This window comes from Bos indicus x Bos taurus, chromosome 3, assembly GCF_003369695.1.
Source record: "Bos indicus x Bos taurus breed Angus x Brahman F1 hybrid chromosome 3, Bos_hybrid_MaternalHap_v2.0, whole genome shotgun sequence".
In the NCBI taxonomy this organism is placed as follows: domain Eukaryota; kingdom Metazoa; phylum Chordata; class Mammalia; order Artiodactyla; family Bovidae; genus Bos; species Bos indicus x Bos taurus.
In genome coordinates, this window is record NC_040078.1 from 103,811,323 (window position 1) to 103,837,316 (window position 25,994).

Here is a 25,994-nt window from a genome sequence, read left to right on the forward strand (position 1 = left end):
TCCAGTAGTCCTATATGGATGTGAGAGCTGGACTATAAAGAAAGCTGAGTGCCGAAGAATTGATGCTTTTGAACTGTGGTGTTGGAGAAGACTCTTGAGAGTCCCTTGGACTGCAAGGAGATCCAACCAGTCCATTCTAAATGAAATCAGTCCTGAATACTCATAGGAAGGACTGATGCTGAGGTTGAAACTCCAATACTCTGATGCAAAGAACTGACTCATTGGAAAAGACCCTAATGCTGGGAAAGATTGAAGGTGGGAGGAGAAGGGGATGACAGAGGATGAGACGGTTGGATGGCATCACCGACTCAATGGACATGAGTTTGAGTAGGCTCCGGGAGTTGGTGATGGACAGGGAGGCCTGGCATGCTGCAGTCCATGGGGTCACAAAGAATCGGACATGACTGAGCAATTGAACCAAACTGAATTGATACCTAAGTAAGCAACAACAACAATCATATGAAAGGATTTTCAACAATGTTAACTGTCAGGGAAATGTTAAGTAAAGCCACAGTTAAATACTACTACATAACTCACCAGAAAAGGTAAAATTAGTAAGACTGACAATACCAAGCACTGACAGAGAATGTGAAGTAATTAACAACTCATACACAACTGAGCAGAGCTTAAATTAGTACAACTATTTGGAAGACAACATGGCAGTAATTTACCAACACAGAACAAATCCTTAACCATCTGATCTAATAATTCTACTGAGGTATATCATGATCAGAAATGTATAGATAAAGACAAGAATACTTAGAGCAGCACTGTTCATAAGAGACCAACTGGAAACAACATAAATGTCTATCAACAGTAGAAGGGATAAATAAAATAAGTGGAGTATGTTTATTCAATGAAACACTAGAGTACAAACAGCAAAAGTGAACAAAGTACTGTTACATGGAACAATACGGATGAATCTCACAAATACAATATTGAACAAAAGAAACAAGCTAAAGAATGTATACTCCCTGCAGTTAAAATGCAGAAATAGCCTTAAAAGTTAGGACTAGTCATGACTTTGCGGGAGGAGAGAGTAAGTAGACATAGGGAGAAGAGACAGGGCTTCTGGAGCACTGGAAATTTCTTGCACTGGGTGGTGTATTGGAGTTGTACACCTCTTGGTAGTTATGATATGCTTTGACAAAAACTTCTGGACACTGTAGAAAATGAGACTATATATCAGACTTTTATGTGTTTATCTTAGATTTTTTTCTCAGTGTACTTGTGTCTTACCCTTAGCAGGACCATTACATTTACAACATGGTCAGAGACGTTCACCGTCAGTACAGCTTACCGAGTTTGCGCTGTACCTTCTCCTTCCCTCGCAGTTCATCAGTGAGCCTTCGGATCTCTTCGTGGGCCACCTCTAACTGCAGTGCTATGTCCTCCAAATCTCTCTCTCTGCAGTTTTGTGGTGTTTTATCTTTTTCTGGATCTTCATTATGGGACTGAAATAAAACTGCTGTTAGTAGTACACCGAAAAGTAAATATACTCAGGATATTGCCCTGTGTTTGAGAGCCAATAAAGAAGAGTAGATTATTTATGTGCATTTCTTTTATTAGGTTGAACCATATAAAATTGGTGATATTTTATTGTTTTTATACAATTTCACCTTCGAACCCAAAATACTTAAGAGATTATGGATATATAATTATTTCAAAAACTAGAAATTTAATCATAAAAATAATCTTTGGCAAAAAAGAGGGAAAATAGTCCTCATTTATATGGTAATTAAATACAGCTTGTAAAATGCCTTTACATTAAATTTTATTTCATTTCAAAGTTGGAACAATTAGGGCTCAATTCATGTTTAGAGCTCCTTTCCTACAACTATTTTTAAAGCATTTTAAAAGCTAAGTAAGAAATTCAATCTTAATTATATTTTGCTTTTGATCCCCAAGATATGTATTTCATATAAGATTATAATTTCATTATACAAATTTTCCTAAAAAGTAAGAAAACAACCAAACATTAATACCATCCACATAACAAAACTACTTCAGCTTACTGGTGTAGTTCCTTGCAGGATTTTTCATTTACATACATTTTTAACATAGTCATAATCTCAATCTATGTACACATTTCTGTCTGACTTTTTCATTTAACATTATACAAGGAATATTTTTTTATATTGCTGTATAGATTTTGTAATGATAATTTTTAGAGGCTATATAATGTTCCAGTGAGTGCAACATAATTTATGTAATCATTTCAACACTTTGGTAGTTTTCCATTTTTGCTATTGAAAATAATACCATGGTTTCATCCACATATATTTATCTTGGGTTTTTCCCCATTGTTAAATTCTCTATATATACTTTATTCACTAGATTTAACTCTTAATAACATTTCCCTAGATCAAAAATAATTTCCACAAAGAGAATTACTTATACTTAAAATAATGTGCAACACATTTTAAAGGACCTCCCCGCAAAAAGAAGCTTCAAATATATTTGGAAAGAAGTGTGTACTGTCCCAAGGTGATTTTTCAAAGGACATAACACATATTGATTGCTTACATTTTGATACATTCAATAAAAATCAGCTATTGTGTTAAATAATTTATTTTTTCTTCCCAAATTTCTATGATGTGTTCATAATACTCTTATGCACAAGTGATATCTTTTACAGCATGGATTTATACATTTTAATGTATTCAAACAAAATACTTCCAAGGTAAAAGCTAACTTGTAATTACCTATTATTATTAAGCAAAAGATAGTAAATTTTTTCTTACCTCATTCAGACTTTTTTTAGACTGATGCACAGGTTCTTGATGTCTCTGATGTTCCTTTTGCAGAGGCTGGTGGGTTTGTTCAAGTTTCTCCTAAATGAGGTAAATGAATATTATATCAATTGGCTTCATGAACAAAAGGTGAGGTAAGGTGAAGTTGCTCAGTCATGTCCAGCTCTTTGCGACCCCACGGACTGTAGCCTACCAGGCTCTTCCATCCATGGGATTTTCCAGGCAAGAGTACTGGAGTGGGTTGCCATTTCCTTCTCCAGAGGATCTTCCCGACCCAGGGATCGAACCCAGGTCTCCCGCATTGTAGGCAGACGCTTTACCGTCTGAACCACCAGGGAAGTTTTAAAATGTCATTTAAATTTAAAAAAATATAATCAAGTAGAGAAAGAGGGAGCACAATCCAGTCAATTTTATGAGGCTAGACCATGCATTCTCAGTGAGATAATACTGCCCCCACGGGAGTTCAGACTGATTCCTAAGCGGGGAAATCTTACCCTTTTAAGTACAAAGTACAGATGTCTATGGTACATATATAGAATTACTTTATATCAGTACCATCAAGATTTCATGGGACAGTGATAGAAAAAATTATTTAAAAAGTCTCATTATAGAAGCAATAATGAAAAAATAGGCTGGCTAACACTGCCTAGATGGATCTTGATATTAAAACCTGACAAAGGTAACACAAAAAGAAAAATCACAGGGCCACCTCACTCATAAACATAGATGCAAAAATTTAAAGAAAAGTTTATCAAACTGAATCTATACCATTTAGAAAGGATAACATATCATGAAGGAGTTGGATTTATCCCAGGAATACAAGATAGGTTTAACATTATAAAATTTAATCAATGAAATTCTCACATTAACAGGTAAAAGTTCTAAATGACTTCATCATTTCAATAGCTATAGAAAAAACTCAACATTTTCTAAACTCAACATTAATTCCTAATAGAAGCTCTGAACAAATCAGGAATAAAAGAGAACTTTCTTAACTCAATAAAGTCTATCTTAAAAAAAAAGCAACTTTTTTTTTTTTACAGAATATAGGTTTATTTATAGAATCTTACAAATTTAAAACATTTACAGTCCACATAACTTATTTTCTTTTCTAATATACCTCAAACTCCTGACTTATTTTAAAAAAATACTGTGATGGAATTGTAGAACTGTAAAAGAAAATATGAATAATACAAATCTAACCTCTCTCTTTTGCAAAAATCAGACAACTTTTTGAAAAAACAGCAACTCTTAATCAAACATCATACTAGTGAATAGCTGAATACTTTCTCTCTGATATTACTAACAAGACAAGTATCTGCTATTCAAGATAATACTAAAGATCCAAGTCAGTATAGTAAGTAAAGAAATTTAAAGGAATAAAGATGGGAAAGGAAGAAACAAAAGTATCATTATTCTCAGATATGACTATAAGGGGGAAAAAGTACAAAATCTTCAAATAAATTATTAAAATGAATGGGAAATTTCAGCAATATTGCTAAAATAGTCAATATATAAAAATAATTATACTTTTAATACTAGCAATAGATAATTAGAAAATTAAATTCTCAAAAAACATACAGCATTCACTACTAACAGCATCCAAAAATATGAAGTAACTAGCAATAAATGTAACAAAAAATGTGCAAGATTTTGTGAAAAAAGTGATAAAACTTTACTTATATACATTAAAAAGCAAATGGAGAGATAGTCTATGATCACAGATAACATCAGTATTTTACGATAGCCAATTCCTCTCCAATAGACTTACAGAGTCAATGCAACCAAAAATCAAAACCCCAGAAGGAAAGAATTTCTTAAACAGGACAGAAAAACACTAACTATAAAACAGATGATTGATAAATTGAACAATCTTAAATTTAAGAACTTCTGTTCATTAAAAGACACTTTTAAGAATATTAAAAGGACAAGTCACAGAGTAGGGAAAAAGCATTTGTGACACACACAATCAATAAAAAGACTTGAAACCAGAACATAGACAATACATGTAAATAACAAGACAGACAACTCAATTTTTTAATGGACAAGAGACCTGAATAAACACTAACAAAATAGGAAATTCAAGTGACAAATAATTACACTAAATTCACTTGTAATCAGGGAAATGCTAATTAAAACCAATATGGGATATCATTATGCACCCAGTAGTTTAGCAAAAATTTAAAAGTCTGAAGACTTCAGGGGTTGATGAGAAGCAAAGGCATTCTCACACAATACTAGTGCCAGAATAAACTGGTACCACTACTTTAAGAAGAAAGTTTGACATTATCTAGTAAAGCTGAAGATCCACATACTCTATAATTTCCTAAATCTACTCTTAGCTGTATACCCTATATAAATGAATGCACACACAAAAGAATGTTCACAGCAGCATAACTGATAAAATATGTTCAAAATAGACAATAAATTGGAAATAACCCAAATTAGCATAGAGTGGATAGTCTCGTGCTGTATATTCACATGATGGAATAATATATAGCAATGACAAGCTGACTAAAAATAAATAATATAAACATAATGTTTTCCCAAAAAGCACTTCCCAAAGTTGATTCCCTGTATATAATATTCAAAAATAGACAAAAACTACTATAGACAAATAGTATTTTGACTATAAATAGACAAAACTACTATATATATTATTTAGGGATGCACATCTTTGTGGAGAGAAAGGGGTTGTGATCAGATAAGAAAGGTTCTAGGCAGTTGGCCAGCAATTCGTGAACCGTGAACTTCCAGATATTCAGATATGCAGATGACACCACCCTTATGGCAGAAAGTGCTGCTGCTGCTAAGTCACATCAGCCGTGTCCGACTCTGTGTGACTCCATAGACAACAGCCCACCAGGCTCCTGGGATTCTCTAGGCAAGAACACTGGAGTGGGTTGCCATTTCCTTCTCCAATGCATGAAAGTGAAAAGTGAAAGTGAAGTCACTCAGTCGTGTCCGACTCTTCGCGACCCCATGGACTACAGCCTACAAGGCTCCTCTGTCCATGGGCTTTTCCAGGCAAGAGTACTGGAGTGGGGTGCCATCACCTTCTCCAATGGCAGAAAGTGAAGAGGAACTAAAAAGCCTCTTGATGAAAGTGAAAGAGGAGAGTGAAAAAATTGGCTTAAAGCTCAACATTCAGAAAACAAAGATCATGGCATCTGGTCCCATCACTTCATGGGAAATAAATGGGGAAACAGTGGAAACAGTGTCAGACTTTCTTTTTTTGGGCTCCAAGATCACTGCAGATGGTGATTGCAGCCATGAAATTAAAAGACGCTTACTCCTTGGAAGGAAAGTTATGACCAACCTAGATAGCATATTCAAAAGCAGATATTACTTTGCTAACAAAGGTCCGTATAGCCAAGGCTATGGTTTTTCCAGTGGTCATGTATGGATGTGAGAGTTGGACTGTGAGGAAAGCTGAGTGCCAAAGAACTGATGCTTTTGAACTGTGGTGTTGGAGAAGACTCTTGAGAGTCCCTTGGACTGCAAGGAGATCCAACCAGTCCATCCTAAAGGAGATCAGTCCTGGGTGTTCTTTGGAAGGACTGATGCTAAAGATGAAACTCCAATACTTTGGCCACCTCATGAGAAGAGTTGACTCATTGGAAAAGACCCTGATGCTGGGAGGGATTGGGGGCAGGAGGAGAAGGGGACGATTGAGGATAAGGTGGTTGGATGGCATCACCGACTCAATGGACATGAGTTTTGGTGAACTGCGGGAGTTGGTAATGGACAGGGAGGCCTGGCATGCTGCAATTCATGGGGTCGCAAAGAGTCGGACACGACTGAGCGACTAAACTGAACTGAACTGAGGCAGTTGGCAATGTTGTATTCCTAACAGGACCAGTGGTTACATAGGTGTTTATTCAGTAACTATTTGTCAAACTGTATTTTTAAAGTGTTATCTTTTTTCTGCACATATTCTGTCATATTCCACAGTAAAATATTAAAAAAAAAAAACTTTGATTATTCCTGGCATTAAAAGTCATCTCTTGGTCCTCTGCCCCATGCAACAATAAAGTGGTTAAACAAATTCTGATACATCCATTTAAAGGATCAGTTCAGTTCAGTTCAGTCACTCATTCATGTCCGACTCTGCAACCCCATGAATTGCAGCACGCCAGGCCTCCCTATCCATCACCAACTCACGGAGTTCACTCAAACTCATGTCCAGCAAGTCAGTGATCCCATACAGCCATCTCATCCTTTGTTGTCCCCTTCTCCTCCTGTCCCCAATCCCTCCCAGCATCAGAGTCTTATCCAATGAGTCAACTCTTCGCATGAGGTGGCCAAAGTACTGGAGTTTCATCTTTAGCATCAGTCCTTCCAAAGAACACCCAGGACTGATCTCCTTTAGGATGGACTGGTTGGATCTCTTTGCAGTCCAAGGGACTCTCAAGAGTCTTCTCCAACACCACAGTTCAAAAGCATCAATTCTTCGGCGCTCAGCTTTGTTCACAGTCCAACTCTCCCATCCATACATGACCACTGGAAAAACCATAGCCTTGATGAGACAGGCCTTTGTTGGCAAAGTAATGTCTCTGCTTTTGAATATGCCATCTAGGTTGGTCATAACTTTCCTTCCAAGGAGTAAGCAACTTTTAATTTCCTGGCTGCAATCACCATCTGCAGTGATTTTGGAGCCCAAAAAAAGAAAGTCTGACACTGTTTCCACTGTTTCTCCATGTATTTCCCATGAAGTGATGGGACCAGATGCCATGATCTTAGTTTTCTGAATTTTGAGCTTTAAGCCATTTAAAGGATATATGTTATCAAAAAGACAAAGGAAAATCTCTACATGCTATTACAGAAACTGAAAACAATAGGCATAATGGAATATAATTTGAATTTTAAGAGAATGGAAATTTTTTTGGAAAGATAGATTAAAAAATTGTTGGCAGTGGTTGCTTAGCAGTATGGAACTGAGGATTTGAGGTGAGAAGATAACTCATTTTTCATTCTATTTTATAGTGCTTGAATCCTTTTTTACTATGTGCCTATATTAAGTTAAAAAGCCAATAAAAAAATAAAAACTAATGTTAAATAAAATGTAGTTCATATGTAGATCAGGCCTTGCAAAACTTCTTGGGGTTTCAAGTCATCATATGTGGTCCCATTTTGGTAGGTATGATTCTCTCATCTACTTTATGCACAGGTTAGTTCAACATTGAAAGTGAAGTCACTCAGTCGTATCCAACTCTTTGTGATCCCATGAACTGTAGCCTACCAGGCTCCTCCATCCATGGGATTTTCCAGGCAAGAGTACTGGAGTGGGTTGCCATTTCCTTCTCTAACATTAGTGTATGTAAAATATAACTAGGGAGGCAATGAAATTTTTACAGGCTACAGTTCATAATAATAAGATCTTTGCAAAAATTTTTTTTAAAGTTTTTTAAAGGTATAATCAATATACAACAAACTGAACATATTTACAGTGTACAATTTTTTGTTACATGTATACATTCATGAAACCAACACCACAATCAAGATAATGAAAATATCCACCACAGGCAAAAGTTTCATATGCTTCCTTAAATTTATTCTTTCCCAACACTGTCCTCAGACAACCACTGATGTGTTTCTGTTATTATATACCAGTTTGCATTTCCTACTGCTTTAAACAAATGGAACCATAGACTATGTACTCTTTTTGGTCTGGCTTATTTCACTCAGATAATTGAGATATATCTGTTTTGTATTTTTTCTTTTTTATTATAAAGTAATATTCCATTCTATAGGTCTATACATTTACCTGCTGATGAACATTTGAGTTGATTATACAATGAAGGCTGCTGTGACATGTGTAAGTCTTTACACGGCCACATGCTTTCATTTCTCTTGGTATATTCCTAGAAGTGGAATGTAACAGTTGCATGTTTAATTTTTTAAGGCAATGTTAAGTAATTTTCAAAGTGGTAGTATCATTTTATATTCACATCAGTAGAATATGAGGATTACAGTTGCTTCACATTGTCAACAATACTTGATATGGTTAGTCTTTAATTCTGGGCATTCATTGATATTGATAAATTGATAGTGGTGACTCACTGTGATTTTTGTGTTTTCCTAATAGTAAATGAATTTAAGCATTATTTCATGTGCTTATTTACTATTTGTATATCTTCTCTGGTGCAGTTGCTTTTAAATTTTTTGCCCATTTTTCAGTTGGGTTGTATGTGTTATTATTATTGAGTTATAAGAGTTATTTATATATTTAGATAGAAAGATTTTGTTGGACACATTTTTAAAAAAAAATTATCTCCCAGTCTGTGCCTTCCTCTTTTATTTCTGTCTTTTGAAGAGCGACATTCTGAATTTTGATAAAATCCAATTTCATACCCTGTGCTCTTCCTGTCTGATAAAAATCTTTCCAAACCCAAGGTCACTAAAATTTTCTTCTGTAGATTTTATCTCCTACATGATCTATGAACCGTCTTAATTCTTGTATAGGATAGGATAAAGGTATTATAAAGCCTTAAATTTCATGTGTTACCTTCACACCCTTGTACCTCACAGTGCACCAAAAGCCTATCCATGAATTCCCCTGCTTTTGCCAGACATACCCCCATCTGACAGGAAAGATTCCCTACCCAGCTAATTCCCCTATCAGCCAGAACAGCTGTAGTCTACCTGGCCCTCAGCCATTTAACGACTGTCATTCCGCTGCCAACCCATGAAATTTTTTAAACAAGCCAGTCATATCCTCCCACAGGAACAAAGGAGCACCTCTCCTACTGTTACCACAAACTCTGTCTCCCACGGGTCCTGTGAGTTCACTCCGTTCCTGAATACAACCCCCTGTGGCCTTGCCTGACAGGCAGTGTCCTCCACTGGGCTGTAAGTCTTTGTGATTAACTATGAACCACATCTCTGTCCAAAGCTGGGTATCATGTGTTTGACCATCTCATAGTATTTAGGGTAGGGATTCCCTCCTTTACCAGTGGGGAAGGGAACTCAATAGAGTTGAGGGAGTTTTTTCTGTTTGTTTTTTGCATATGCCTATCCAATTGTTCCAGCACTGTTTGTGGAAAAGCACATCTGTTCCCCATTAAATTACCTTCCCATTTATTTTGAAAATCAATTTACCCTACAGGTGTGGGTCTTTATTTTGTTCCATTGATCTATATATCTACCTTTACACCAATACCACACATTCTTGATTACTACAGCTTTATGGTAAGTCTTGAAAGCGGGAAGAGTGTATCTTCCAACTTGTTCTTCTTTTTCAAAGTTGTTTGGGCTATTCTAGTTCCTTTGCCTTCCTTATCCATTTTAGAATCAGCTTGTCAATTTCTACAAAAAAGTGACTCTACTGATTACTTTATGCTCAGGCAAACGACAACATTAGCTTAAACAAAATATAAATCAGAATGTGACAGAAATGTTATGAATTACATTTTATAATAACAAAATCCTTCATAGTATCTGTTTTAATTCTTTCTGTCCATGAGTTGTAAAACTATGACTTAGTAGTGATCTAAGTAAACTATGATCTTAGCTTTAAAATCATCTAAGACTTCACCTTCAATTTGTTTTATAGATTCCATCTCCTTCATAACTCCTTAGTTCATCTTCCCTTCTTCATTTACACTTTGAGTCTTGTTTTTGGTTCTCATTCTTTAATTAATTATTATTTAACATCTCCTGAAACCCCAGCTTCCAATCTGGCCCCTTTCCAATCCATCTCTCCACGATGGCCAGAGTGATTTTTCTAAAACACGAATCAGATCATGCTGTGCATGTGTGCATGTCACTCTTCTCTTAAAATCATTTAGTGACTCTCTAGACCTTTTACAGCAGTCAGTTATTAATCAATTTGAAATATTTTTATGCCTCTAGTATGCTCCAGGAACACTGCTGGGTGCTGAGTCCAAACTCTCTAGCTTAGCATATGAGTCTCACCATGAAGTGGTTTCTGAAAATATCTCCGGGTGCGTTTCTCAGCATTGCCTCACATGAACCAGTATGTGTTATACACTGTCTCCTCTGCCAGAAATGCCTTTCCCTTCTTCTTCATCCAGCTCACACCTACTCAGCTTTCAAAATGCTACTCAATACCACCTCTTCTGGAAGCCTTTTCTATCCATCCTGACTGAGCCTCTCCCCCAGGTTCTCCTAGCCTTCTGTGCCTCAGTTTACTAAAGAACTTTCCACACTGAATTATAACTACTAGTTTATTTCTTTCCTTCATTAGCTTCATTTATTTCTTTCATTTTTCTTTCCTTTCAAGTCCAAGATCATGTTTAATTTGACCTTGTTCCTACATCTACTAGCACAAAGCCTGGCACACAGGAGGTTCTCAATAACAATAATTCTAATTAACATGTGGGGTTTCATTCTAGAGCTATACATATATTAAGCAATTTCATTTCATTTTCATGATCATCTTGTGGAGTAGGTGAGTTGCTTCCAGATTTTACAGACTATGACACTGAGGCTCACAAAAATTAAGTAAGTTATTCAAGGACATACTGCTCAGAAGGGGCAGAGCAGGTCCATTCAAACCTAAAGTCTATATTCTTAAGCACTATCAAAATTGGCTTCCTGATATTTTAATGTATGAAAGGTTAAATAAACACGCATTTTTCAACTAGCCTGCTTCTTATTCAATTCTGTAGTCAATTTTGGAATACCTGGGGAAAGTCTTTCTTCAGGTTATGGCTCAGACATCTTTGTGGTTCTGGCTTGGGGTTCCCAAGTTCCAGTTTCCTCAAGAGTATACTTCTTTCCATGATTAAGTGTGTGATCTGTTCACATGGGCTGCTCAGAGCCACTGTAGACAAGCCTTCTTGATACATTTCAACCTCCTTTGTTTGCATTTCTGTTAGAAACAAATAACAGAAACAATACTGTTACAAGAAATGCAGGCAAATAACTAAAAAGTAGTGGGAAAAGGTTCTCAAAAGCAGTAGATATTCTTCAATTCAGTTCAGTCGCTCAGTTGTTTCAGACTCTTTGCGACCCCATGGACTGCAGCAGGCCAGGCTTCCCTGTCCATCACCAACTCCCGGAGCTTGCTCAAACTCATGTCCATTGAGTCGGTGATACCATCCAACCATCTCATCCTCTGTTGTCCCCTTCTCCTCCTACCTTCAATCTTTCCCAGCATCAGGGTCTTCTTCATGAATCAGTTCTTTGTATCAGGTGGCCAAAGTATTGGAGTTTCAGCTTCAGCATCAGTCCTTCCAAAGAATATTCAGGACTGATTTCCTTTAGGATTGACTGGTTGGATCTCCTTGCAGTACAAGGAACTCTCAAGAGTCTTCTCCAACACCATAATTCAAAAGCATCAATTCTTTGGCACTCAGCTTTCTTTATAGTCCAACTCTCATATCCATATGTGACTACTAATATCTCTGCCTTTTAATATGCTGTCTAGGTTGGTATTCTAGATATTCTTACTACCTGTGTAAGTTTAAAATTGTCCTTACATCATCCTAAAGGAGATCAGTCCTGGGTGTTCATTGTAAGGACTGATGTTGAAGCTCAAACTCCAATACTTTGGCCACCTGATGCCAAGAGCTGACTCACTGGAAAAGACCCTGATGCTGGCAAAGATTGAGGGCAGGAGGAGAAGGGGACAACAGAGGATGAGATGGTTGGATGGCATCACTGACTCAATGGACATGGGTTTTGGTGAACTGTGGGAGTTGGTGATGGACAGGGAGGCCTGGTGTGCTGTGGTTCATGGGTCGCAAAGAGTCGGACACGACTGAGCGACTGAACTGAACTGAACTGAACTTTTAAAGTGTACTGTTGTTTCAGCTAGTGTTTGCTAATGTGGCAGGTATTATACTAAGCATTTGAGATAAATTTATCTTATTTAATCCAGTGAGGTAGGAGTCATATTATCACTTTTAAGAGATGAGGGCTCAGGCACTAAGAAACTTGTCCACAATCACTCAGCTAATCCTGCCAAAATTTTTGATGATTTCAATTTTCAGGTAAATGATTATATTCCAGGAGCCTGTCCTTTCAGTTCCTTTACCAGCTAACTTCCAGAAATCTAGTCCTCTATCCCATCTCAGTCACCTACTCCGTAGTAATACCCTAGACCCTGACATTAGCCTGTATAGTTTCTATAGCCTCTCCCTAGCCTCAGTTTCAAACATTCTATTCTCCAGTCATCCCTCCCAACCCTTTGTACTAGGAGCTCAATTTCAACAATTTTTGACCATACTGGAAACCAGCATCCATTGACTATGAAGACTTTTCAGCGTTCCTTATTCCATCCCTATTCTCATTTCTTCTCTTACCCAGCTTAGATTCTACAGCCCATCATTACAATCACTCCCCTGAAAATATTCACAATTCTCTTGCCTCCTTTCCTTCCATTATACTTGGTGACAAAACTTCAACTTGTTTAAGGCCAACACTTCACCAGTGCACTCCAGAAGCTGAATGTAGGTAAAGAAAACTACACAGACAGTGCTGATTGGTTTCATTTCAGACTCACGACTATCAACCAACCTCGAGTAGGCCCCTACTGCTGCTCAGCAATCCTCCTGCATTCCCCTGCTTGTCTTTCTCTCTCATTTTTTAGAGACCTAGACAATTATTTCATCTTTCTCTCTCATCAAATCTCTAATACCTCCTTACCATCCTCACTCTCAGCTGAATAACTGACTTCTTATTTCACTGAGAAAAGAGAAGTACTCTGAAAAGAACTTCCACGAGCTCCCCTTACCAAATCTGCCAGCTCTCTGGTACTCTTCCTTCCTGTGAGATTAAACAAGCCACCCTTGTTCCTAAGGCACTGGATCCTTGTGCACTGGATCTCATTCCTTCTCCTCTCAAAAAAACAAGCTCCTGAGGTTGACTCTTATCTCTGCTGTCTCATGGAGCTTTCATCTTAGAGACATGGTATAATATCTCCCATTAAAAACAGCAGTGATAGGGACGTGCCTAATGGTCCAGTGGTTAGGACTCCATGCTTCCATGCAGGGGGCGTGGGTTCGATCCCTGGGTGGGAAACAGAGATCCTGCATGCTGCACACAGCATGGCTGAAAAATTAAAAAACAGAAAGTTAAAAAAAAAAAATGATGAAAACCACAAAAACTTTGCTTCACACTCATGTCGCCCTCTAGCTCCTCCACCATTTCTTCATTCCTCTTTGCTGTACAACTTCAAGAAAGGATCAACCATAGCCATGTCCCCTCCCTCTCCTACCATTCTTTCCTGAATTCACTCATTGGCTTTTGTATCCACTGATCAACAGAAACAGCTCTCCTCAAAATCACAGTGAGCTCCATGTGTCCAGATCCAGTGGTCAATCTCCTGTCCTCATTCCATATATCCTATTAATGGTATTTGGCCCAATTGCTCATTTCCTTTTCTGAAAACACCTTCCTCATTTCTCTCCTTGGGCACCACACTCTGCTAGTTTCCTCTTAGCTTTCATGCCACTCCTTCTCAGACTCCTTTGCTGACTTCTTACCTTTCTAACCTCTGAACACTGGAACACACCAGGGCCCAGCTCTGAAACTTCTTCTTTTTACTCCCTAGGGTATCTCCTACCATCCTAAGGCTTTAAGTATCTGCTATATCTGATGACTCCCAAATTTACATCTCTAGTTCATAATGCATTCCAGACATAAACAAAATTGCCTGTTTGACTTTTCCACTCAGATGTTTAATATTCACATCCAAATGCAGATGTCCAAGAGCAAACTCTCTACTGTCTTCCCTAAATAGGACCACCCACATCTACCCCATCTGAGTAGTTAGGATCTCTAGTATTCCAACTGCTCAGGCCAAAGAGCTTGGGGTCACCAGTAATTTCTCTCTTTTTCTCCCACCCAACATGAAATCTGTGACCTTGGTATGTGCTGTGCTGTGCTTAGTTGCCTGTCAGGCTTCTCTGTTCATGGGAATTCTCCAGGCAAGAATACTGGAGTGGGTTGCCTTTTCCTTCTCCAGGGGATCTTCCCAACCCAGGGATTGAACCCAGGTCTCCTGCATTGCAGGCACATTCTTTACCAACTGAGCTACAAGGGAAACCCCAAGGGAAGACCTTGGTATAGGGTTCCAAAAAACCCATTATCAAATCATGTTTGCTCCACCTTCAAAAGACATCCTTTAATCACAGACGCATTTCTGATGTGATTGACATATGTGTTCCTAAAATAAACAAGCAGATCTGTATTTCACAAAAATGCTCACTAAAAATAATGTAGCTTATGGAAAAATGTTGGCTTGGAGCACTCAAAACTTTTATCATTGCATAATTAATGCTATAAAAAAACACTGAGAATCCTAATTATATTGGTTCATTAAAGAGATGTGTCAAATTCCTAAAAAAATTAAGGGAATACTATAGCAAATATAAGTAAACAACGTAAAGAAATAGAGGAAAATAGAATGGGAAAGATTAGAGACCTCTTCAAGAAAACTAGAGATACCTAGGGAACATTTCATGCAAAGATAGGCACAATAAAGGACAAAAATGGTATGGACTTAACAGAAACAGAAGATATTAAGAGGAGGTGGCAAGAATACACAAAAGAACTATACAAAGGTCTTAATGACCCGATAACCACGATGGTGTGATCACTCACCTAGAGCCAGACATTCTGGAATCTGAAGTCAAGTGGGCCTTAGGAAGCACTACTACAGACAAAGCTAGTGGTGGTGATAGAATGCCAAACGAGCTGTTTCCAATCCTAAAAAATGATGCTGTTAGGGTGTTGCACTCAATATGCCAGCAAATTTGGAAAACTCAGCAGTGGTCAAAGGAATGGAAAAGGTCAGTTTTCATTCCAATCCCAAAGAAAGGCAATGTCAAAGAATGTTCAAACTACTGCAAAATTGCACTCATTTCACATGCTAGCAAGGTAATGCTCAAAATCCTTCAAGCTAGGCTTCAACAGTACATGAACCAAGAACTTCCAGATGTACAATCTGGATTGAGGAAAGGCAGAGGAACCAGAGATCAAATTGCCAACATCTGTTGGATCATAGAAAAAGCAAGAGAATTCCAGAAAAACATCTACTTCTGCTTCATTGACTATGCTAAAGCCTCTGACTTGGTGGATCACAACAAACTGTGGAAAGTTCTTAAACAGATGGGAATACCAAACCACCTTACCTGTCTCTGAAAAACCTGTATGCAGGTCAAGAAGCAACAGTTAGAACTGGACATAGAACAATGGACTGGTTACAAATTGGGAAAGGAGTACGTCAAAGATGTATATTGGCACCCTGCTTATTTAACTTATATGCAGAGTACATAATGTGAAATGCTTGGCTGGATGAAGCACAACCTGGAATCAAGATTGTCAGGAGAAATATCAATAATCTCAGATATGCAGATGACACCACCCTAATGGCAAAAGTAAAGAGGAACTAAAGAGCCTCTTGATGAAGGTGAGAGAGGAGAGTGAAAAAGCTGGCTTAAAACTCAATATTCAAAATACTAAGATCATGGCACCTGGTCCCATCACTTCATAGCAGATTGATGGGGAAACAGTGGCAGACTTTATTTTCCTGGGCTGCAAAATCACTGCAGACGGTGATTGTAGCCATGAAATTATAAGGCGCTTGCTCCTTGGAAGAAAAACTATGACAAACCTAGACATTATATTAAAAAGCAGACACATCACTTTGTCAACAAGGGCATAGCCAAAACTATGGTTTTTCTAGTAGTCATGTACAGATGTGAAAGTTGGATCATAAACAAGGCTGAGTGCCAAAGAACTGATTTTTTTGAACTGTGGTGCCAGAGAAGACTCTTGAGAGTCCCTTGGACAGCAAGAAGATCAAACCAGTCAATCCTAAAGGAAATCAATCCTGAATATTCATTGGAAGGACTGATGCTGAAGCTGAAGTTCCAATGCTTTAGCCACTTGATGTGAAGAGTCAATTCAGTGGAAAAGACCCTGATGCTAGGAAAGACTGAAGGCAGGAGGAGAAGAGGGTGACAGAGGATGAAATGGTTGGATGGCATCATTGACTCAGTGGCTATGAGTTTGAGCAAACTCCAGGAGACATTGAAGGACAGGGAAGTCTGGCGGGCTGCAGTCCATGGGGTAGTAAAGAGTTGGACATGACTGAACAACTGAACCACATAACAAGTATAGGGAATTCCCAGGGGGCACTAGTGGTAAAGAATCCGCCTGCCAATGCAGGAGTCATGGGTTCTACCCCTGGGTTGGGAAGATCCCCTAGAGTAGGAAATGGCTTCCCACTTCAGTATTCTTGCCTGGAAAATTTCATGGATAGAGGAGCCCGACAGCTGGAGTCTGTAGAATAGCAAAGAGTCAGACTACAACTGAGCACACATACACATATACAGAGCAAATATAGGACTCTGTCTTCTTTTTAAAAATCAGGTTTGCTGTAAAGATGAGATAAAGAAAGAGCTGAGCCTGCAGGGTAAAATAAAGGCAAAACGCAAAGGATTAGGAATATCTTTGCAATAAGCACTTTCAAGGCAAAATATGTGGCCAAAGAGCCCAGAAGAGCAAAGTGGGATGAATAGGCTTTAGGTATAAACTACATGGCTTGTTGGTGAACCCAAATCATTAATATCCTGGGGGAATACAAATCATTAATATGCTGGGGAAAATGATACGTGAACTTCCACATATAACTCCCACGGTAGTGACATTACTCCCCTATTTCCCAATCCTTCATGAGCTAATTAATTTATGCTAGTAACAGGCCACAGAGGAGCTTTTGCTTCTTACAGCAAGGCAGATTAGAGCCTTTAACAACCTTGCAGCTGAGAAAAACTAAAAATGTCAGGAAAAATTTAAAATTCCTAAAATGCAATCAGAATATGAACACAACTAGAATGCAAGCTTTTGAGCCAGCAGAATAAAACTAAGTTATCCAATGGAAAACAAAAAAGGGGAGAAAAATTGAAACTAGAGTAAAGTACAAATGAATTACATCTTACGATTAGCTCAATTCACTCTGCACCTGAGATTTAAAATACAGAAAACTGTCCATCATGGACCCTTGTGAAAGAAAGTTCTAAAATGAAAAACTGGGAAATGATTCCAAATAGGATATCTGAAATGAAAGAAAAATGCTAAGCAAAGAAAATAATAAATGTGTGGTAAATATAAATATTTACTGGCGTAAAATGACCCCATGGCATGCTGCAGTCCATGGGTCACAAAGAATAGGACACGACTCAGTGACTGAACTGAACTGAAATCTAAATAAACACTGACTATCATAATAAAAGCTAACTTATGGAGTTAAAAAAAAATACAATATTTTAAAGGGGTCCTGTCTGTATCTTCCTTTGTAGCTTTGGAGTACTTAATAAACATTTCCTGAGCCCTTAACATGCTAGGTACTTTACAAGGTTGGAGGTGTCGAGAACACAGAAACCAGGGAGACTAGGACGTGACCTCTGCCCCGGAAGAGCTGACACAGGTCATGATGACCTAGTGCAGTAAGTGGTGTAACTGACATTAAAGAAAATAAGCATCCTGCACTCTCTCACACACATTTCAGAATATTTCAGAATACATACCTTAAAGAGAGAGGCAGAAAATAAACCTGAAGCATTACAAATACTTTTCTTGAGGTGGAGGGTATGTAGTAATTTTTTTCCTTCTTTCTATTTTTATACATTTTCCAAATTTTCTATAATTGTCAAACTCTACTTATTAAAGAAAAAATTTACATTTTTTAACAAAAGGAAAAATTACCTGGTTTGAGTTGGAGCTCTTTAAACTCATGTCTAGGCTGTTTGTTTTCCTTTTCATAACTATGAGAAAATGCTTCTTTTTCCTCTGGTAAGTCACAGACATGGTTTGCATAGTTTTCCACCTAAGAAGAAAATAATACATTTTCTTACCAGACTATTAAGTGAAAGAGTCATTAAGAGATCACCATACTATTAATGTTTATAATCTGAGAAATAAAAGAAAACTCAACTTTGCTTAAGCGTGGCCTCAGTATTTGATGTCTCTCCCTAAACTTCCTGTTGTTACATTATCAGACACTGTTTCCCCACAGATAGGATGACACATCACTACAAATTTCTGGGAAAATCACAATTTCTGATTTTTTTCCCATGAACAACTCACGTTTCAAATTAAGTCTCCTTAACTATGGTTTAGGAAATACTGTCATGATACTCAGGAACAGAGAAATAGCTACACAATAATTATTTATACTCTTAAGCAAAACTCATGATTACGATGTCTGAAATTTTTTTCATTCATAATAATTGCTTATCTTAATTAACTATTAATTTAAATTAAAATTGGGTTAAAAAATGATGAAATGTTAATAGGAGCTTTATTAAAATAAACTATTGGGTATTCTTTAAAAATAGTTTCTGATTAATAGGGCAGCTTCACAAAAGGTACTTCTCTGTGGCTAATAATAATAGACTGAAAGCAAACTACATGCTCCAGGTACTCTGTTCAAGGACATCAAATACCAAGTTTTCACCACAATCCTATGACACTGTTATCTTCTCCTTTATAGGTGAGTGAGGAGGCTGAGAGAGGCTGAGGGAGTTGCATTGTTAAGCAAGACAGAAAGGCAGGAGCCAGATTTCACACTCTTACTAAACCAAATTGCTGAGAAGCAGACTACCAAAGAACTGCATTTTGCTGAATTGTGTTGAAGCCTTCTGGGGACAACTACTCAGAATATGAACAAAAAGCTGAGTGGTATAGTAGAAAGAACACAGAACTGCAGCCCAACTTTATCATTTCCTGGTAAGACTCAGTTTCCTTCTCTTTAAAATGGCAGGAACAATACTATCTATTTCTAGTAATAACACTCTTATCAAATACTTGGTGGGTGCCAAGAACATATGTGAAATGTTTGATACACATTGTGTGTAAACCTCACAAATCCTTTTTAAGGAGCTATTTTCAGCCCCAAACTACAGATGAGAAATTTTATGCTCAAAGAAGTAACTTGCTCAAGGTAACACAAGAGAGGCAGGGCCAGAGGCAATTTTTCACCCTTACCTGCCTAATGTTAAAGTTTATGGTCTACTCTGCTAATGGCACTCTTCTTTAAGAGTTGGGAATCAGACTGCCGTCTAAAAATCAACAGGTTAGCTGAGCTGAGCTGTCAGAACACAACAGAGTGATCTGCAAGTGACCTGAGAGAATTTATTAGCTCATTTAAATAAAGTAGCTTAACTGGGCAAACAGAAGAGGCTGGTTGTACACTCAAGGACTTTGTCAAAAATGTTTCTTGAGGTGGCTCATTTGCTTTAGTAAAGTTTTTTCTTTTTCCCTTTCTTTCTTTTGTGTGGTTTTCAAGAAATATCAAACAGCAAAATGGCACTTTATAAAACTAAAGAAGATGTCTGCCTAGGTAGCAAACAGGATATAAAGCCAAACATTAGGCAATCAATGAAATGTCCCTTGTTTATCAAATCACAGTGATGTTTAACTGCTATTGAACTTAATACTTAAAGATACACTGTAAATAGCCATTCCTTCAAGGCAAGACAATGTTGGATCAGCAAAGCATTAAAGATAGTTGTTTTACTTATTTTTTATTATCTTTGTATTTCCAGGAAGAGAAATACAATTTTGTTCTTATACTGGAGTTTTTATATTTTGGGAAGTTGGAAACAACTTTATTAAAGGAAATGTAAGTACCTGGAGTAAAAAAAATAAAGTATCTTATATGTAAGAATGTAGGTTTATCAGTACTGGACACATCAAAAAGAGTGATTAAAGTGTCAAAAGGTGTCATTATATGCTCCTCTACTGGCTTGGTACTGAGGTTCTAGGATATAACAGGTCCAGAAATAAGGGCAGGTATGATAGATGGGAAACATGGAAACAGTGTCAGACTTTATTTTTTGGGCTCCAAAATCACTGCAGATGGTGACCGCAGCCATGAAATTAAAAGATGCTTACTCCTTGGAAGGAAAGTTATGACCACCCTAGAAAGCATATTTAAAAGCAGAGACATTACTTTGCCAACAAAGTTCTGTATAGTCAAGGCTATGGTTTTTCCAGTAGTCATGTATGGATGTGAGAGTTGGACTGTGAAGAAAGCTGAGTGCCGAAGAATTGATGCTTTTGAAGTGTGGTGTTGGAGAAGACTCTTGAGAGTCCCCTGGACTGCAAGGAGATCCAACCAGTCCATCCTAAAGGAGATCAGTCCTGGGTGTTCTTTGGAAGGAATGATGCTGAAGATGAAACTCCAGTACTTTGGCCACCTCATGCGAAGAGCTGACTCATTGGAAAAGACTCTGATGCTGGGAGGGATTGGGGGCAGGAGGAGAAGGGTATGACAGAGGATGAGATGGCTTGATGACATCACCAACTCGACAGACATGAGTTTGGGTGAACTGCGGGAGTTGGTGATGGACAGGGAGGCCTGGTACGCTGCAATTCATGGGGTCGCAAAGAGTCGGACAAGACTGAGCAACTGAACTGAACTGAACTGATGATGATAGTCTGACTGTAGAAATATGGTTATCTTAGCTGGTGCTCTAAAAAATCAGAATCATTTCATTTGTTCAGCAAGTAAACATTTGATTAAAATTTGGCTTCCTATGTAGTGTGTCTACAGAAGCAAAATGCATCAGCCACATGATATATGAGTCTAGTTCCTTTGGTAGTTATATTTCTTACTTCTATTTAAAAAACTGGTTCGATTTTTCTACAAACTTTTCTGTGAGTTTGGTCAATACAAGGCTACCTTTGAGAAGCAGATCCATTCCCTCTAGGCTGACTAGTCAGGTCTCTAAGCCTACTAGCCAGAGAGTCAGCTAGAGGGTTGGTTATTGAGATAAGGATGAATTTCCTAAGATAATGAAAGCCACCTTCAGCAGACCTATTTGGATATTCAACTAGTCCTCTCTGGGCAATGTCCTATACATGTATTCTATTGGAAATCAATACAGATTGTGGATATATTTCATGAAAAAAAAAGTGTACACATGAATGCTTTGCAAACTACACAGTGATATTCAAATATCGCTTTTTAATATGTTAACATAATGGAAGGATGATGAACAAAACCACAGTTTCTTTTTTCCTTTCTGGCCCCATTGCACGGAACTTCCCCAACCAGGGATAGAACCCTTGCCTCCTACAGTGGAGCAACAGAGTCTTAATCACTGAACCACCAGGGACGTCCCAAAACCATGGCTATCTCAAAATTATGATATTAGTTCTTACATCTTTAATTTCTTCCATGTGCTTCATTGCCAGCTCTTCTAGATCTCTGGAAGCAGTCATCAGCCTGTCTTTGCTGTAACAAGCACCAGACAAAATAAGAGTTGTTCTTCTGTCGAGGCAGGCAGTTCAATTCCTTCTTTCTCAGGATGGTGAAGCAAATCTTCTAATTGAAATTTCCCCTTGATAAAAGACATAAGCATATGTATGTATGTACAAACACACAACTGAGCATGCAAGAAATCTGTTATGTTTATATGCCTAGAGTTAGACTCCTTACAAAGTATAGCTTAGTTTCCCTATTAATTAACGGTTATGTTATCAAGTTATAATGTGCACGTACATGAAATAGTTAAAGTACAAAAAATTAAAGCTTTGAAGAGTTCTATTATATCCTCTAAAATAAGAAAAGCATGTGTTAAAAAATACAAGCTTTCTGCCTGCCCAGTTCTGAAGTTTGTAATTTAATAATCTGAAAATCTCCCCAAGGCCCCTCGCAATGTTATAAATCCCAAAGTAGTTTTTGTCTATTAAGTATTTAGAAATAAAAGGATGCCTCTGGGAGCTAGAAAGCCATTAATTCTCTACTATCAAGGAATTATTTTGCTCCTAGAAAGTGTCTTATAACTTCTGTTGACTTCTAAGTCATTTAGCTTGCTTCTAAAACTTGATCTAAGCCTGCCATTGATACTGTCTTTAATTTTTTTAACTTGAAAGTAGTCATGCTACATAACAGCTTGCACTACATGGTGTGGAAGAGATAAATGTCTGCTGATTGATGGAATGATATATGTGTTATGAGAATCACTAAAGCATCACTATGAACAAAGGCAGAGGAGGTGATGGAATTCCAGGTGAGCTATCTCAAATCCTAAAAAATGATGCTGTGAAAGTGCTGTATTCAATATGCCAGCAAATTTGGAAAACTCAGTAGTGGCTACAGGACTGGAAAAAGTCAGTTTTCATTCCAAACCTAAAGAAAGGCAATGCCAAACAATGTTCAAACTACTGCACAACTGTACTCATCTCACATGCTAGCAAAGTAATGCTCAAAATTCTTCAAGCTAGGCTTCAACAATATGTGAACCAAGAACTTCCAGATGTTCAAGCTGGATTTAGAAAAGGCAGAAAAACCAGAGATCAAAGTCCCAACATCAGCTGAATCATAGAAAAAGCAAGAGAATTCCAGATAAACATCTACTCCTGCTTCATTGAGTATGCTAAAGACTTTGACTATATGGATCAAAACAAACTGTGGAAAATTCTTAAACAGATGGGAATACCAGATCACCTGACCTGCCTCTGAGAAACCTGTATGCAGGTCAAGAAGCAACAGTTAGAACTGGACATGGAACAATGGACAGGTTCCAAATTGGGAAAGGAGTACATCAAGGCTGTATATTCTTACCCTGCTTATTTAAGTTATATTAGAGTACATCATGTGAAATGCTGGGCTGGATAAAGCATAGGCTAGAATCAAGATTGACAGGAGAAATATGAATAATCTCAGATATGCAGATGATACCACCTTTATGACAGACAAAGTGAAGAGGAACTAAAGAGCCTCTTGATGAAGGTGAAAGAGGAGAGTGAAAAAGCTAGCTTAAAACTCAACATTCAAAAAACTAAGATCATGGCATCCGGTCCCATCACTTCATGGCAAATAGAGAAACAATGGAAACAGTGACAGACTTTATTTTCATGGGCTCCAAAATCACTGTGGACGGGGATGACAGCTATGAAATTAAGACACTTGCTCCTTGGAAGAAAAACTATGACAAACCTAGACAGCGTATTAAAAAGAAGAGACACTACTTTGCCAACAAAGGTCCATATAGTCAAAGCTATCGTTTTTCCAGTAACCATGTATGAATGTGAGAGTTGGACCATGAAGAATGAGCGTCAAAAAATTGATGCTTCTGAACTGTGGTGTTGGAGAAGACTCTTGAGAGTCCTTGGACTACAGGAAGATCAAACCAGTCAGTCCTAAAGGAAATCAATCCTGAATATTCACGAAGGACTGATGCTGAAGCTGTAGCTCCAATACTTTGGCCACCTGATAAGAGCTGACTGGTTAGAAAAGACCCTGATGCTGGGAAAGACTGAAGGCAGGAAGAGAAGGGGACCACAGAGGATGAGATGGTTGGATGGCATCACCAGCTCAATGGACATGAGTTTAAGCAAGCTCCGGGACATGGTGAAGGACAGGGAAGCCTGGTGTGCTACAGTCTATGGGGTGCAAAAAGTTGGACATGACTAAGAGACTGACAACAATTGTGAATAAGACTTGCTGGTATGATTATATTAATAACTTTTAACTAAGTTAATGTGACCCAGATTATAGGAATAAGCATAATTGTTATTGAACTAAAGTTAGTGTACATAATCATGATCAGTTTTGCTTTTTTAACAGCCAAACTATATTTTGATTATTTTTATCTTTTCTTGATAAGTTTTCCAGAGTTTCATTCTTTTCACATCAACAGCTTTTGTGGATGATATATAAAATGTTAATTATCATCTGATACATTAGAGGAAAAAAAGGATCCAGATCTGAATTTTAGTGCCCCCACACATCTTCCCCATGACTTATAGCTAAAAGTCTTCTTGTGCTCCTCCTCACCCTACTCCCATCATCTGGTCCCCATTCATATCCTCCTCCCTACAAGGTATCTGAGCACTATTCAGTTCCTTGTGGTTTTAGTTCTGAGTATTAGAGGACCTAAGACACTACATTTGGCAATATAGAAAAATGCTTCTGTTATAATAAAAAGTAGAACATAAAGGTATTATTACAACTATGTAAAAATCCGACACATAAGAATGGAAGCAAATACATCCAAATGTTAAAACATAACTGTGATAAATTGGTGAGATTATGAACAATAAGAAGACAAATGTTTGAATTCTTACATGTCCTACACTGTGAGTTGCTTGCCCCTAGAGAATAGCACATGCCCCATCACCCTACCATGTTGTGGGGTAGAGTGGGGCAGTCTTAAGCTGGAGGAAGTTGAAAGGAGAAGTGGATGGGGGATATTGAGAATACCTTTGCATTCCTGGCTTCTGGGAAATTGGGGTATCGGAGGGTAAGCAGTGATACAGGAAAAGGAAGCGTGTCTGGTCAGGAGGGAGGTATAGGATGCAAGTCAATAGCCAAGTGTATGACTCATCCAAGCTCCTAGACTGAGCACCCTTCCAAAGCCAGAGACCTTTAAGCTCCATTCTACTTAGTCATCTAAGCCCTTGGCTTCCACTGAGCTCTTGTCATAACCTAAACTACTGTTGAAATCCCACAATTCTAAATTCCAAATGTCCCACTCTACCACCTTCCGCTCTTTTGTGTGTGTATAGTAAATATACGAAACTTAAAATTTACCATTGTAATCATACTTAAGTGTAGAACTCAGTGGCACTAAGAACATTCACAGTGCTGTGCAATCGTCACTATCCATTTTCAGAATTTTCATTATCCCAAACATATGCTCTGTATCCATTAAACAACGAGACCCCATTTCCTACTCTCTAATTTCTGTCTCTATAAATGTGCCTATTCCAGGTACCTCATATGAGTGGAATCATACATTTGTCCTTTTGTTTCTGGCTTATTTCACTTAGCATGTCTTCAGGTTTCACCCTCTTCATACCATGGATCAGAATTTCCTTCCTTTTTAAGGCTGAATAACATTTCCCTGTATGTATTTTGGTTATCCACTCATCTGTTGATGGGCATTTGAGTTGTTTCCACCTTTTGACTATTGTGAATAACACTGCTATGAAACACTGGTGTAACAAGTATCTAAGTCCCTGCTCTAGTTGTTTTGGGCATCTTCCTAGGAATGGAATTTTTGGATATATAAATCTATGTATATTAACCTTTTGGGGAACTGCCATAAATATATTAAAAAATAGCCATAGAAATGGGTGTGAAGTTGTTGCTCTCTTAAACTATTCTACAATGACAGTTGAAACCTCCAGTCCCTGGACCATTACATCCAGTCTCAAACTACCAGATACTCTTTGGCTTCACTTATTTCCCCCTCAAGCCTGGACCCTGCTGCTGCTGCTAAGTCGCTTCAGTCGTGTCCGACTCTTTGCGAC

At 37.8% G+C, this 25,994-nt stretch overlaps 1 protein-coding gene across 4 annotated transcripts in view; it reads right to left on the reverse strand.

Annotated features, from left to right (window-relative positions):
• CCDC30 (coiled-coil domain containing 30) overlaps positions 1 to 25,994 on the reverse strand; it is a 145,868-nt gene that overhangs the window by 113,672 nt on the left and 6,202 nt on the right. For all 4 annotated transcript variants that reach the window (XM_027537600.1, XM_027537599.1, XM_027537597.1 and 1 more), the window contains exons 2-6: positions 21,897 to 22,075; positions 18,435 to 18,555; positions 11,402 to 11,589; positions 2,745 to 2,834; positions 1,301 to 1,454 (exon numbers count right to left, since the gene is read on the reverse strand). In XM_027537600.1, coding sequence (XP_027393401.1) covers positions 1,301 to 1,454; positions 2,745 to 2,834; positions 11,402 to 11,589; positions 18,435 to 18,555; positions 21,897 to 21,956 — 613 coding nt within the window. In that variant the 5' untranslated portion in view covers positions 21,957 to 22,075. The remainder of the gene's footprint in view (positions 1 to 1,300; positions 1,455 to 2,744; positions 2,835 to 11,401; positions 11,590 to 18,434; positions 18,556 to 21,896; positions 22,076 to 25,994) is intronic.